Raw genomic sequence first — 14,594 nt, 5'->3', positions numbered from 1 at the left:
CGGGACGATGCAGGATGTCTTCCATAGGGCGGGCACTCTCCCCAGTCGCAGACTGAGGTTGAAGACTCGTTGTAGCGGCTCCCCAAGTTCAGCAGCACACGCCTTTAGCATCCTAGGACACACCTTGTCTGGGCCTGCTGCCTTTCTGGGGCGAAGCTTCCTCAGTAGTCTCCTGACCTGATCCACTGTGACACTGGGAGATGTTTGGGAGGAGGGGAGGGGGGGGAGATGTCTTGCTGCTGAGAGAGGGATTGGAGGAGGGGGGTGTCATGGTGTCAGTCATTTTAACCACTACGGTGCAAAGTTTTTAGATACTGCGTTGATAAAGTACAAGAGATGCAATCAGTGCTTTGTCAGTGTTTACTCAGCAGTCAAGGACAGCAATATTTGCATATTATTTTTACTGACATGTAGTGCACATATGTTTTGGGCAAAAACATTTTTGAATATTAAAATACAAACATTTGTAACAAACAATTGACAAATTAGCCGATGTCAATGCAAAACTTTATCTGCCTGTTAAAAAAAGAAGATAATCTTCTCACAAACTGGTGTTTGATTTTGAAACAGGAAAAAAGTGGGGAAACAACTGAAAAGACTAACATTTGAATAAAATCTGAAAGCAAGTAAATACTTTCTATGCTGCCTTATGGTAAACTTTGGTAATATTGATCAAGAACAACACTGGCTGATGATGAAATACAGTCAGCTGGCATGGTGACACTGCCAGTATTAACCTGCAGGGCTGGACTGGGACAAAAAAAATTGGGCATTTTCACTACAGACCGGCCCACCAGGTATTAAAGCCATAAAGACTTTGACTGAAAACAAACCCTGTTGTGACAGTGATGTACACAGTCTTGTTGGTATATGTATGATTTCTATACATTTTACGTCAGATAAAAACTTTGGTTGTAAGATTTAGATAATTATTTAATAAAAGCGAGACATTTTAAATGAGAATAAGAAAGAAAAGTATTTCTTTGTGCCCCCCTCTCCCTGTTAATGCCCTACCTGGCCCCCTAGCAAAACTTTCCTAGATCCACCCCTACACAGTTACCAGCTGTCAGCTACATAGAAAAGGATCCTGGTGTTATTTGTCTCTCAGAAACAGTTCATAACTTCCCTTCAACTCATTCATGTGACCTAAAAGGTAAACCTGTTTCTCCATCACCTGTTCAGCTCTGATGATTCAGTAAGGACATCTCCTGGTTTCATCTTCATGTTTCCCTCTCACCACATATCCAAACCGACATCATGACCAGCAGCTTTACAGCTGTGGCTCCAGCAAACATCAGCTGATACTAGAAATTAATATTAAATAAAGTCTAACAACAGCTGATCAAGCTTAAACGTGCTGCTGTTGTTTAGCGCGACATCCGCTGGTTTCCTCTTTCTGGCACAAAGTGAGCGATAAATAAACAAGAGAGAAAAGCTGATCAGCTGATCATTGATCAGTTTAATGATTGAAGTAGCAACAGGAGCGGCAGGGGGAGAGAATGAGAGGAGAAGAAGCAGCTGTGCCGCAGAGGGACGACAGAATAACTCCAGCTTTGTGTCTTTTTTCATTCTAGCTAAAGTTCGGGACAAACTGCGTCTCTTCTCAGCTCAATACCAAACGTGTAATATTTTCTCTGAATGAGGGACCATTCCATTTTTTTAAGGAGCCGTTGGCAACTCTACTAACTAACCTTATGAATAAAATAAAGTTCACTATCAGTAACATCATAGCACCCACCCAGCTGGCTAGAACGCAGTATGAGTTATTGCAACTGACAGTAAAAAGTCAGCAACATGAAAATAAACTCCACCTAAACTTAGTTTATATCTGACCCAGATAGACTGCAGGTCATAACTTCTTACCTGAAGTTCAGTTCACCTGACACTCGGACTGGTGGCCGCATCGGGTCTCTCCTCCTGCCTCCCCTTCCCTCATCCACCTGCTGGCCTCTGTGGAAGCCCCGTCATAGCCACCACCAAACAACTGAGTTATTTTTACACATCGACCTGCATCTGGCCAATCCACCACCTCTCATTGTTCATGCCATTACAAAAATAAAAAAATAAAAAAATAAGTCACCGGGCATATGCCCGGTATGCCCGATGGCCAGTCCAGCTATGTTAACCTGCAACCAAATCTGCAGCTCCATACAGCAATGTTACGACTTAGATTATATCTTATAACTCATAACTCTTATGTTAGCTGCCCTCAGTAGCAAACTGTCTGAAATATTCGACGGCTGCAATAATTCTTTAAGTGTTATTTTTTCCTTGGTATTCTAATTTCACCGAAGTTTACTAAACTCAACAAACTTAATATTACTTCCCGGGACATTTATTCTGTCCTCATTTTCTTTCACCGAAAAATTGTTTCCTGCAGTGACGTCTTTCACGCTTGGCTCTCCTACCTTTGCTAACGTGATGCACATAGCGCAGAAGCCGATGCTGCATTCACTTACACTCGGATATCTGAGCTTCACCGTGAAAACATAATCGGACATTTGATATTTGATTGAAGTTTATTGTTTTGCCTTTGGGGTGGCACCTGGGGTGGCCAGTCTGGTTGGGGGGGTGGCCTGTGCCCCCCCAGGCCACCCCGCTGGACACGCCATTGGGTCTCAAATCTTATGCAGGTTTGAGGCCACAGCCCAGGTAGTAAAAGCAGATATTGTGTTTGGTGGTTATTAATGTATAAATGTATTCACTGGTATACATTTAGTTTATAACAAACATATTTTAATGATGTATTATTTGAGAAAATAAACCTTTCATTTTATATATTTCAGCTGCATTTTATTCAAAATTATTGCTTCATGTTCATGAGGGTCAAGAAATTTTGTTCTTTTTTTTTTTTTTTTTGAGTATGAGAGCAGAGGTCTGGCAGGTTGACAATCTAAACCCTGTGATCAATCCAAAATTCTGTCTTTGGCTGCAACGACAACTTTAGTTCAAACTGCAGATAAAAAATCTGAGAACAAGCTGACTTGTGCTACTTGAACTTCTGAAACACCACAGCTTCACCTCCTTTGTGTCATTTTTATGTTCTGTTTAGCTTCTCTTTTCTTTTTTTAAAATGGAGAAGTCAAGATTTTCTACATTTTTCACTTTTGTGTCGTTTTAAGGAAGCACAAACTGAAAACTATCTGAATGACACACACAGCGCCCTCTGATGGACACAAGTGTTATGTGCGTGTTTCAGTTTAACACGTGATCGTGATTCATGAAAATGAAAGTAAATTCCGACACTTTTGAACTGAGCTGAGACGCCATTACAGGGAGTCAGATCTCTGCTGAAAAACACACGTTTGGAGGATTTTAATCAGAAAGTTCAAGAGACACTAATTTGGTGAGTTAAAAATACTTAAAGATCAAATGGCTGAGAAACTTAGACTCTTTGAAAATTTCCTGAGCTGCCATGTGTGTTCAGAGACTTTCAGAGATCCTGTGTCTCTGAGCTGCGGCCACAGCTTCTGTTCAAGCTGCCTGCAGAAATTCTGGGAACAAACTAAAAACAAAAACTGTCCCATTTGTAAAAGAAAATCTTCAAAAGATTTTTATCTTGTGAACTTTACACTGAAAGAACTTGCTGATTCATTTTCTGGAAGAAAGAAATCTGGATCATCTGAGACAGAAAAAGGAGAGAAGAAATTAACAGTGGTGTGCAGTAAACATGAGGAAGTGCCTAAACTGTTCTGTGTGGACGAGCAGAGAGCTGTGTGTCCTGTGTGTGACTTTTCTCTCCACCAGAGTCACAAAGTGGTTCCTGTAGAAGAAGCAGTCAGTGACCTGAAGGAGCAGCTGAAATCTGACTTAAAGTCTCTGCAGGACAAGAGGAACAAATACAAACAAGTGGAGAAAACATACAATGAAGTGATTCAACACTCCAAGAAGCAGCTGTTGTCCACAGAGAGGCAGATCAGAGCAGAGTTCAACAAGCTCCAGCAGTTCCTGAAAGAGGAAGAGGAGTCCAGACTGGCAGCTCTGAGGGAGGAAGAGGAGCAGAAGGGGAGGACTATCAGCAGAGAGATGAAGATGATTGAGGAGCAGATCTCCTCTCTGTCAGACAGCATCTCTGCTGTTGAAGAAGAGCTGCAGAAACACAGCGTGCCATTCCTCAGCAGTTATAAAGACACTCAGAGCAGAGCCCAGAGCTCAGTGTCAGATCCACAGCTGGTCTCAGGAGCACTGATAGATGTGGCCAAACACCTGGGCAACCTGTCCTTCAGAGTGTGGGAGAAGATGAAGGAGAAGGTCCACTTCAGTCCCGTCATTCTGGACTCAAACACTGCAAGTGGCTGGCTCTATCTGTCTGATGATCTGACCAGTGTGAGATGTGGAGACACAAGGCAGCAGCTTCCTGATAATCCAGAGAGAAACACTAAGTATGCCAATGTTTTTGGCTCTGAGGGCTTCAGCTCAGGGAAACACAGCTGGGAGGTGGAGGTGGGAGACCATCCTGTCTGGAATGTGGGTTTAGTTAAAGAGTCAGTTGACAGAAAGGGAGAGTGTCCTGCTTCACCTAAATATGGAATCTGGTGTTTATTGCATAACAGTGGAAAATACACTAATGGTGCTGGTCAGACTGTGACAGTGAAGAAGAGTCTCCAGAGGATCAGAGTCCAGCTGGACTATGACAGGGGGGAGGTGTCCTTCTATGACCCTGAAGACATGACTCACATCTACACTTACAGAGACACTTTCACTGAGAAACTCTTCCCATATTTTCATATTTGGAAAGCAGGAGACGTCAAAACCTCTGATATCAAAATCTGTCAGACTGAGATTTGATTGTAAAGTGATTCTTTATTTTAACTGTGGGTTTTTTTTGTTGTTGTTGTTTTTGGGGGTCGTTGTTGCTTGTTTGTTTTGTTTTCAGTCCAGCAGCAGCTTGATTTTAGGGAAATTATTAATCAAATTGTCTAACTTCATTATTAGGTTTTATTTTATTTTGTTGATCTAGTGGAACTATTAGCAAATCAATGAAGAAAGAAACTTTTTCATGTGAAAATCTTGTGAACCACTCTAGTTTCTGTAAGAAACGTTTTCTTTTTCATATTGTTGTTTTTCAATTAATATATTTCACAATATTTCTCATGTTGTTGATGTTAAAATTTTGATAATTTTAAAATCTGAATGATGATTTCTTTGCTTTTCAAGGTTGTTGAGTGTGAACAGTAAACTGTGACACGTCTTCAACGAAGGATTAATGATTAAACTTGTGTCACATCAGCAAGAGTCAACTTTACATCTACAAGATCTAAATTATCCTGATTATCAGCATCTTGTTTTCAGTTAAATAATATTTTAAAGTAAAACATCTACTTTAAAAAAAAAAATCAAAGAATTGATTTATAAGTTCAGAAACTGTCTCATCAGTGTAACTACACTTGATATTATAAAAATGTTCTTTCTTGTGTTATTTTTAACTTTAATCAGCAGCTCTCTCTGTCTGTCTCTGACAGTTTAAAGGACTTCTGGATCCTCTGATGTTTTATAATCAGGTTTTAAGTTTGACTTTGAAACTTCAAATCAAATCAAATCAAATCACTTTTTATTGTCACATCACATGTGCAGGCACACTGGCACAGCACATGCGAGTGAAATTCTTGTGTGCGAGCCCCACAAGCAACAGAGATGTGCAAACACAACAACACAAACGAGCAAAATACAAGAATGGCCAACCTGAAACTAATAAATATATGTACAATATATAATAGTGTATGCATTTCTGGATGTGTATACTAAATATTTTCCTACGTGTGTGTGTGTGTGTGTGTGTGTGTGTGTGTATACACATTTTTACAAATTAAATAGTAAAAAAATAAAATAAAATAATAATAATAATAATAATAATAATAAAATATATAAAATATACAGAGTTGAATATGTGCAAAACAAGTGGCATTTATATACAGTGTGCAGTGCATAATGTTGAAGTTCCAGTAGTGAAGCTGAGGTGTCTATGACGTGTTCAGCAGTCTGATGGCCTGATGGAAAAAGCTGTCTCTCAGTCTGCTGGTACGGGACCGGATGCTGCAGAACCTCCTTCCTGATGGAAGCAGTCTGAACAGTTTATGGCTGGGGTGACTGGAGTCCTTGATGATCCTCCCCGCTTTCCTCAGGCACCGCTTCCTGTAGATGTCTTGGAGGGAGGGAAGCTCACCTCCAATTATCCGTTCAGAGCACCGCACTACTCGCTGGAGAGCTTTGCAGTTGTAGGCGGTGCTGTTGCCATACCAGTGTTTCAGTGAATGAAAATAGGTCCTACCTTTGATTTTTACCTCAATGTTGTTCTTTATTTGGTCTCTTTGATTATTGAGAATCACAAAATGTCTGTGTGACATGAAATAAATCAAATTCAGTGATTCTGTTGTTGTTGTGTTTGACTGAAAATCAGCTTTTCAGACACATTCAGTCGTTAGTTAAGATTTATTTAACATAGAAACTCGCTTTCATTGTTCTTTTTATATTTAACCGACTCCTTAGAATAAAATATTATTTGCTTCTATTAGTTTTTAAATATTCTTGTTGTGCTGAAGTTGTTTTATTGAAACAATCATAATCAGATTTTGTTTTCAGACCAACATTCACATTTAAGCTCAGCTCTTATAAACTGCATATCAGAGAAGACTTGTGCAGTTTGTTTTGATGGAGTCACTGATTCTCACTTTGGTCTGATCCTCAATGTGAAACATTACCAGGCAGAAATCAAATGTAATCATGGATAAAGTTTACATTCTCACACCTGATCTTCATCTTTATAAACTCTAACTTGTGTTGTTCAAAAGTAAATTTAATATTTACACTGACAGAGCAGAGCTGGAAATAGTTTGTATGAACAAAGTTGCAGAGATGTTTGATGAAGGTCCAACTTTATAATATTGGTGTTTTATTCATATATTATATTTACTCATAAGATGGAGACAAAGTTTATATCATCAAAGGTTTTTTAAACATTTTATTTCCAGTTTCTCACATTTTAAACTGTAAATCATAAATGTTAGAAATAACTTCACTTAACAGGTAAAACAGAACATTAAGACTGAGCCGAGTTCATCTGTAGTTCAATGCGAGTTTAAACACATTCATCACAGAAATTTCTAGCTTTATAGTTGTTTTTACATTTAATTGATTCCTTAAAATAAAAGAACATTTGCTTCTGGTGCTTTTTAAATTTCCTGTTGTGCTGAAACTGTTTTCTTGAAGCATTTGTAGCACTGATGCCACTGTAAACAGATATATACGATACTGGACTAGTTCTAGGTTCACAAGAGTGATGGAGCAAAGCACAGTGAAGAGACCAGAGCCAGAAACCTTGAAATGAAAAGCCACCATCTGTAATAAAACACAAACACAATCAGTTGATGTGTAGTACATCACACGTATCCTTCCATCTGTTCCAAATCCATCTGTTCCAAATCCAACCTCCTAAGACACGAACTCTTCCACGGCATGCATTTTTAATTTCTCTTTGATATTTGGGCATATTGGGGCCCAATGAATGTAAAAACAAAGAATTACCAGATTTTTTTTTTACCTTATTTTTTTTTAAGAAAAATAAGAGCCACATATGAGGATATTCGTTTAAATTTCTGATAGAACAGTAGCAGTATAATGTCCTCGTAAGTGGATATCAGGCCCTTGTAGAGCAGAATTGAGTATTTTGGTCTAAATAACCCAAAATGTGATGTCCACATATGTGGATGCCAGGTCCTAGGAGGTTAAACTTTAGTTTTTGATTAAAGAATCAGAAACCTTCAGTTTCAGAATTTACTTCTTTAAGAGACGTTAAGAGAATTCTGTTCTGTGAAAAGCAAATAAAGCCAATTTAGTGTTATGAGCTTATTAAACTTGTGCTCATTATTAATCACTATGATTAGTTTCTGTGTTGTATGAGCAATCAAATGTGATCAAAACCCATTTTTGGTGTGTTGAGCCTTTAATGCAAAGTTCCTGTAGAGAAATCTAGTTTGGCTCAAAACAATAAAATAACATCACTCAATGTCATTAAAGTCTGAATAATCACACTTTCAGTTCAGGTCAGTCTGATCAGTTCAAATCCAGAATCCTGCTGCGATAAAGCAAATAGTCTATTTAGGATCAAATCTGGCCCAAACTCTACTGATTAGTTTTCACAGTTTGTCTTTGGGAAATAAATCCTTCGCATTTTCCGAGTAAACACAATTATATCTCTGATACTTTACATTCATGTCTCTGCTCTCTGATGTTGCTGTTTTATTTATCAGAAGCTAACGTGCTCTTATGGAGGAAGAGGGAAGGGTTACGCTAAAGGAGCATTCCCACAAATCACTTCAATATGAACTTAGTCTAGTTCTAACAGGAGTTTTTACACACATGTTATACATTTGAACATGAATTTTAACTATGATGGCTTTCACTATGAGGGCGTTTATTTTTCTGTTGTAGTATAATATTTGTGGCCTGGGTTGCACAATCATAATTAGATTTGATAAATTTATTTGAAGAAACTCCGTTTTAAATCATCGTTGTTAAATTTCCATTTTAAATGTAACCTCTGTTCTGATGAACCGCATATTACAGAAGATGCTTTGATGGAGTAGAGAACAAATCTCAGCAAAGTCTTTACAAAATGGGAATTTTAAATCTTTTTGCATGTTTGTTCAGTCGTCTTTAGTCACAGACACAATCCTGCTGACATGTTGGCAGAAAATGTTTCCTGTTGCAGCTGAAAGAAAAAACCCCACAACATTCACATTCTGATGTCATTTTTGCGCTATATTAAAATAAAGTAAAGCATGAGAGGTCAGTATTTTATACTTGTTTTCCTTTTATTTTTATTCCTGTGTTGAGGGCAAGTGCCCAGGCAGAATATTTAAGTATCCAAATGACAGCCCAGCAGCGCCATCTGCTGGAGAGAAATAACATATTGTAGATATTGCAGTCTATTTACACCTGCAGGCCAGTGGCCACTCTTTCAGTGATGAGGATGTACATGTCCTGGACAGGGAGGAATGCTGGTTTGAGTGCGGAGTCAAGGAAGCCATTTACGTGAAAAGGGAAAGACTGTCTCTGAATCAAGGAGGGGGCCTTTAGCCATCTTGCTGTGCCGTGATTGCAGCCATTCCCCAACTCACTGTGAATGGTACTCATGGCCATCAGTGGTCTTTGATCATGACAATTTGCATATTAATGATCACGGAACTGACGTCCCAGCCCATTGTTCATTCAGTGGGCTGTGAGGTCAGTTATTGTACAAAGGTACTGTTTATAAGGTTGGGGAAACTTACAGTCAGCTGAGACTGAAGAAGTCACTTAGATGAGTGACAAAACGTTTCTCCCACTGATAACGCTACATCCAGATGAACAGAATCAACCTTTTGGAATCTCAGGTGGTAGTCAGTTTAACTGCTAATCTGTTAGCAGAGAACTAATCGCCCTACTAATTATCTCACTCACATACTATACACATGTAGCTTCTTCCTTTAACTATAAACATCACAGCAGTTATTCTAACATTTTGCTGAAGTATAACAAGGCACAGCACTAAAATGAATGTGCATCAATACGAACTCACCAGAGCAGTTTGGTTAATGCTGAATGTCTGAACTCAGCTCTGCTTCAAAGTTAGTGATTTCTCACTCTAACAACACATTAGACTCATTAGTTTCAATCATGTACATTTTTATCAACTTATCTAGAATGACTCATTTCATCATACCGGCACACAGAGGACACCTGGTTTCTATCACAGCTGGGATTTCATTCTGCTGTGATGGGCCATCGTAGTCTAATCACAAAATAGCATAACTGAATTCTTATATCAATAAATCATGTTTAGTTCCATCTATCTCTCCTTATTGAAATATCTGCATTAACGCTTAAGTAAACAAAAACTTTGCAGCTGTTTATGAGCCCTCTGACAGAGAAGAGAAGTTTGTATAGAGAAAGTTGCAGAGATGTCAGATGAGTGTCAAAATGTATAATATTTGATTGTTTTTTAACACATTTGGTCACTCAACAAAATTAAAAAACACATCTAAAAACAGAAAATACTAAAACATTCCCAAAAGGAAAAATCTCAGCAAAGTCTTCACAGAACAGAAATTTTGAAACTTTTTGCATCTTTGTTCACTGAGTCGTCTTTAGTCACAGACACAATCCTGCTGACACGTTGGCAGAAAATGTTTCCTGTTGTTGTTGCAACTGAAAAAATAAATCTTGTAAAACTGGTTTAGTGACAATCAGCTGATTGCTAGCGCTGTGTGAGCCTGCAGATTTTTATATTGACCTGATACAGAGTAAATACAGGGCCAGTACCAATACTTGTAACCTATATAGGCAACTTATGTTGGGGAGAGCAGTGTGTCATGACTTAACAGAGGGCATTTTCCAATGAGAGTATAACTTAGATTGAAAGTAAAATTACTTAAACATAAATTAATTCACATAAATGTGATCACACTTTAGTGGGTATCACACACTCCCTGACAAAAATAAAATGGTTCCCAACATTCACAAAATCATGACATTTAAAACTTTTTTTTTCAAACTCTCTCAAAACTTATCATAACTGATTTTATCAGTCCAAGAATTACTTTAAACAATAGGGGTGATGTGTATGCAGATGGGGTTAGTGATGCGTGATACTGGTATGGTGAGTATGGTATTGGGGTGCAGTACATTGGTGAATGTGACATACACGCAGGCGGCACAATTGCCAATGGTGGGCATGGAAATACAGTGCATGATGGTATGGTTGTGACAAGTAACTGTGGTGCTGTGCGTTTCCCCAACTAGATTAAGTGCTGCATGTGACTGCACTGAGGGTTCACCCAATGATTCATAAGTCAGAAACTGTTGTGGCTTTCTGTGACAGGTAGACCTTGTAATGTCTATATAAGTGTGTCCCAGTGGTTGAACCTGTAAGTTAGACTGCAAATGAGTTTAAAGCTCATCCTCACCAGGCCCTGTGGGTTCAGATAGATTGTCACTATCCACTTGCATTTCTTTTATCTCCTCTCTCAGAGAAAATGGCACAGGTGAAAATTCTGTCCCAGTTTCATTTCCATATGCAAGGTTGAATAGCTTTAAATAGCATCATAATACCCATATGTATGGCATATTCTTTGGGTGTAGCTGGAACGAAGTCATAAGTTTGCTGTACTGCGCTGCTGCTCCAGAGGGAGAGATAGTACTTCCGGGTTAGTTTTGTTCACCTCCTCATGTATGTGTATATATGTGTTCTACTGGTGTGCAATACTGCACATTTTGGTATGGATGTGATACCAAGTAAATACAGGCCAGTATCGCAGATACCGATAAAGAGACTTTTTAATAAATAAGGTGGATGCGTCATTGAATTGTTAAATCTCTGTAACCGAGGACAAGGTATGAGTAAACGGGGCAAAGAAACAAATTGATCATTTATTTATTACATTAGTTAGACATACAAATTCCCAGTTATTTCCAGACAGGACTTACAATACATCCAGCTGATATCCCAGCTGCACATGAGACTTACCACACAAACTGTGCGAAAATAACAACACTGCAACCCGTCACACCCCGTTTAGCGACACTGCAATCGTGGCACACACTGCAAACAATTCAGGTCTCAGCACAGCTGGGAATCAGTGCTATGCATGGCCTGTGATCTGGGAGATAAAGGGAGGTGGCACAAACAATTAAACAAAAAACAAAAAGGGAGGTTAGTCCGCCCTTACACAACTTACTCTCAATCAATAACTGCCTTTACGGCTGGACGGACTAACCAAAACAAAATTACAAATCAATCAAAAGAATGAAAAAAGGACAGCAGAGACAGCACAGCTGAAAAACACAAACAACATTATCGATTAAAATATTACCCAATAAAATATCAATTTTATGAAACCATTCAAAATCATGAAGCTAAAACAAACACTCAATATACCTACAATATTGATCAGTTTCCCTGCGCGCAGTCGATCTAGGGCTTGATCAATTCTTCTATTAAAATTCGTGGTCACACTAAAAAAGTCCAATGACACATTAAAAATAGGCACAAACAATAGCAAATGATCCAAACAAAAATGGCAAAAGTCTCTTACCGACAGTATACCCACTCACACCCGAGTGAATTAATTACCTCTGGTTTTTTCCACAGAAGAGCGCTGACTTCACCCCACACACCCACTACCTTTTCACAGCACTAAAATGAATGTGCATCAATACAAACTCACCAGATCAGTTTGGTTAATGCTGAATGTCTGAACTCAGCTCTGCTTCAAAGTTAGTGAATTCTCACTCTAACAACACATTAGACTCATTAGTTTCAATCATGTATATTTACAAACGTATCTAGCATGACTCATTTCATCTGTTGCAACTGAAAAAATAAATCTTGTAAAACTGGTTTAGTGGCAATCAGCTGATTGCTAGTGCTGTGTGAGACTGCAGATTTTTATATTGATTTAATACCAAGTAAATACAGGGTCAGTACCGATACTTTTAACCTATGTAGGCAGCTTATGTTGGGGAGAGCAGTGTGTCATGACTTAACAGATGGCCCATCATCAGTTTGCAAATTGTGACCACTAACTCACTCTGATTTTTGCTAACACAACAAAACACACCTTCCAGCTTTTCAAGTATTTTGAAACTGGGTTTTTGGAGACCTGGAATGTAAATGTTCCTGTCTCTAAAGGTCTTTGGGTCAACTGCTGTTGTTTGACATTTTTCATTGTGGAGGTTTGAGGTCCTATTTTAATTTCCAAAAAATGTACTAATTTAATACAAAAACGTGGGATAGAAACAAAGCATCGATCCGATCATGGCCGTATCAATCCCATTCCAATACCAGAGTCGGTGTCGATATGATCAATATTTAGATAGATCTGCCCACCTCTACTGATTGCAGTGTTCCTCAATAAGTAATATACCAAACACTTCACATTCTTGGTCTCATTTTAATGCTATATTAAGATAAACTCACAATATTTTACTTGTTTTCCTTTTTCGTTTTTATATTGAGGGCAACTACTTACAGAGAAAGAGAACCCACACAAACATGAAAAGTCCACACAGAAAGACAGAAAGCCAGGTGGTGGAGACAAACTCAGAGCCTTCTTGCTGTGAGGCAATGTTGCTAACCACCACTCAACCGTGCTGCCTGTTGACTATAATGAATGAAACTTAAACTAAATTTCTACACTGTTGAGCTGAGACACATTGATTGTGTCAGATTTGTGCTGAAAAACACACATTTGGAGAATTTGTTATGTTTTTTAAATCCATTGATTGTCCAACATTTAACTGTTTGCTATATCTTTACATAAAAGAAGGTTGTGGTCAGGAACATTTGTTAATCCTCACTAAATACAGACTCTCACTCATGTATACTATTAATATTAATATGATAAGAGGGACTTCACCATGAATGACAGCACAGGGGAAGAGAACAATATTTGCTTTTGTACTATTAAAGGTACTTTTACTATTGTTTTAATAGTAAAAGTTAATTGAATGGATACCTGCTTTTTAGGTGGTCAGATACACTCTCTATGGAAACTGAGGAGTCTGAGGCTATCATGTGGGTAATCTGTTGGTGTCTGGCTCACTAACTTTGTCATGTCTGTCTTTTTATTGTCTTTTAACATGAGAGTGGAGAGCAGGAGGCAGCAGCTCCAGAGAAAGCAGGAGGTGCAGCCTCAGAGAGGAGGAGGCTGCAGCTGCAATTGTCATGGCTGTGTGCAGGCAGGAAAAGGACCCAAACCCAGACTCCAAAACACAGAAGAAAAACTCAAAACACTCAGCTTTATTGCTGGCAACAACAAAACAGAGACCTGAACCTAAACCAGGACCACTATGGACAGAAAACACAGTGAGTATGAGGGTACTACACCATTACAAATGGAATCAAGGATAAAGTTTACATTCTCACACCTGATCTGCATCTTTATAAACTCTTATGTTGCTTAACAGTAAATGTAATAATCACACTGACAGAGCAGAGCTGGAAATAGTTTGTATGAACAAAGCTGCAGAAATATCAAATGAAGGTTCAACTTTTATTTTATTCGCATATTATTTTTACTCACAACATGGACACAAAGTTTGTATTTTCATTTATGGAAACATGTTTTTTAAACATTTTATTTCCACTTTCTCACATTTTTAAATGAAAATTATTAAATGTTATGAATGACTTACCAAGTAAAACAGAGCATTAAGACTGAGCCAAGTTCATCTGTAAATATTTTAAATAGACAAATAAAACATCTTTTTCTTGTATTTCCATAAACAGTGGGTCTAAATAAATAATTTGTCAGGAGTTATTAAGAAATGTTGAGTTACTGTAATTATCAGAGAAAGATGAGTGATTAACTAAAAGTCAGTAAAACTTCATTTATTCTTTTTACCAAGTGAATCTTTTTTTACCCTGCAGACATGCAAAAACCTGTGATATCAAGTCAGACTGAGATTTCATTATAAAGTCAACCTTTTCTTATGGGGGAAAAGTTACAGTGGCAAAGCTTTATCGTAAACATTTGGTTGTTTTTTAAACTTTCTTCTTATTAGCAAACATATTGTCTATGGTTGATTAATATTTTACTCATCAGCACCTGCAGTGA

General features: G+C 38.2%; 1 protein-coding gene across 1 annotated transcript; it reads left to right on the top strand.

Annotated features, from left to right (window-relative positions):
* Positions 1–3,231: 3,231 nt before the first annotated feature.
* Positions 3,232–6,732, top strand: LOC146563040 (E3 ubiquitin-protein ligase TRIM35-like). Its single transcript, XM_085295384.1, has one exon. It carries the CDS (start codon positions 3,373–3,375, stop codon positions 4,786–4,788), a length of 1,416 nt encoding a protein of 471 aa, XP_085151510.1. The 5' UTR covers positions 3,232–3,372; the 3' UTR covers positions 4,789–6,732.
* The last annotated feature ends 7,862 nt before the right edge of the window (positions 6,733–14,594 follow it).

Source organism: Mchenga conophoros, linkage group LG12, assembly GCF_057382185.1.
Source record: "Mchenga conophoros isolate Kocher_MC1m ecotype Shallow Benthic linkage group LG12, M_conophoros_male_GT1.1, whole genome shotgun sequence".
NCBI classification, from domain to species: Eukaryota; Metazoa; Chordata; class Actinopteri; order Cichliformes; family Cichlidae; genus Mchenga; species Mchenga conophoros.
This window is presented reverse-complemented; position numbering and strand designations above follow the sequence as displayed.

Excerpts from the sequence above, each read along its gene's own strand:
- LOC146563040 (XM_085295384.1), top strand. The coding sequence starts at position 3,373 with ATGGCTGAGAAACTTAGACTCTTTGAAAATTTCCTGAGCTGCCATGTG.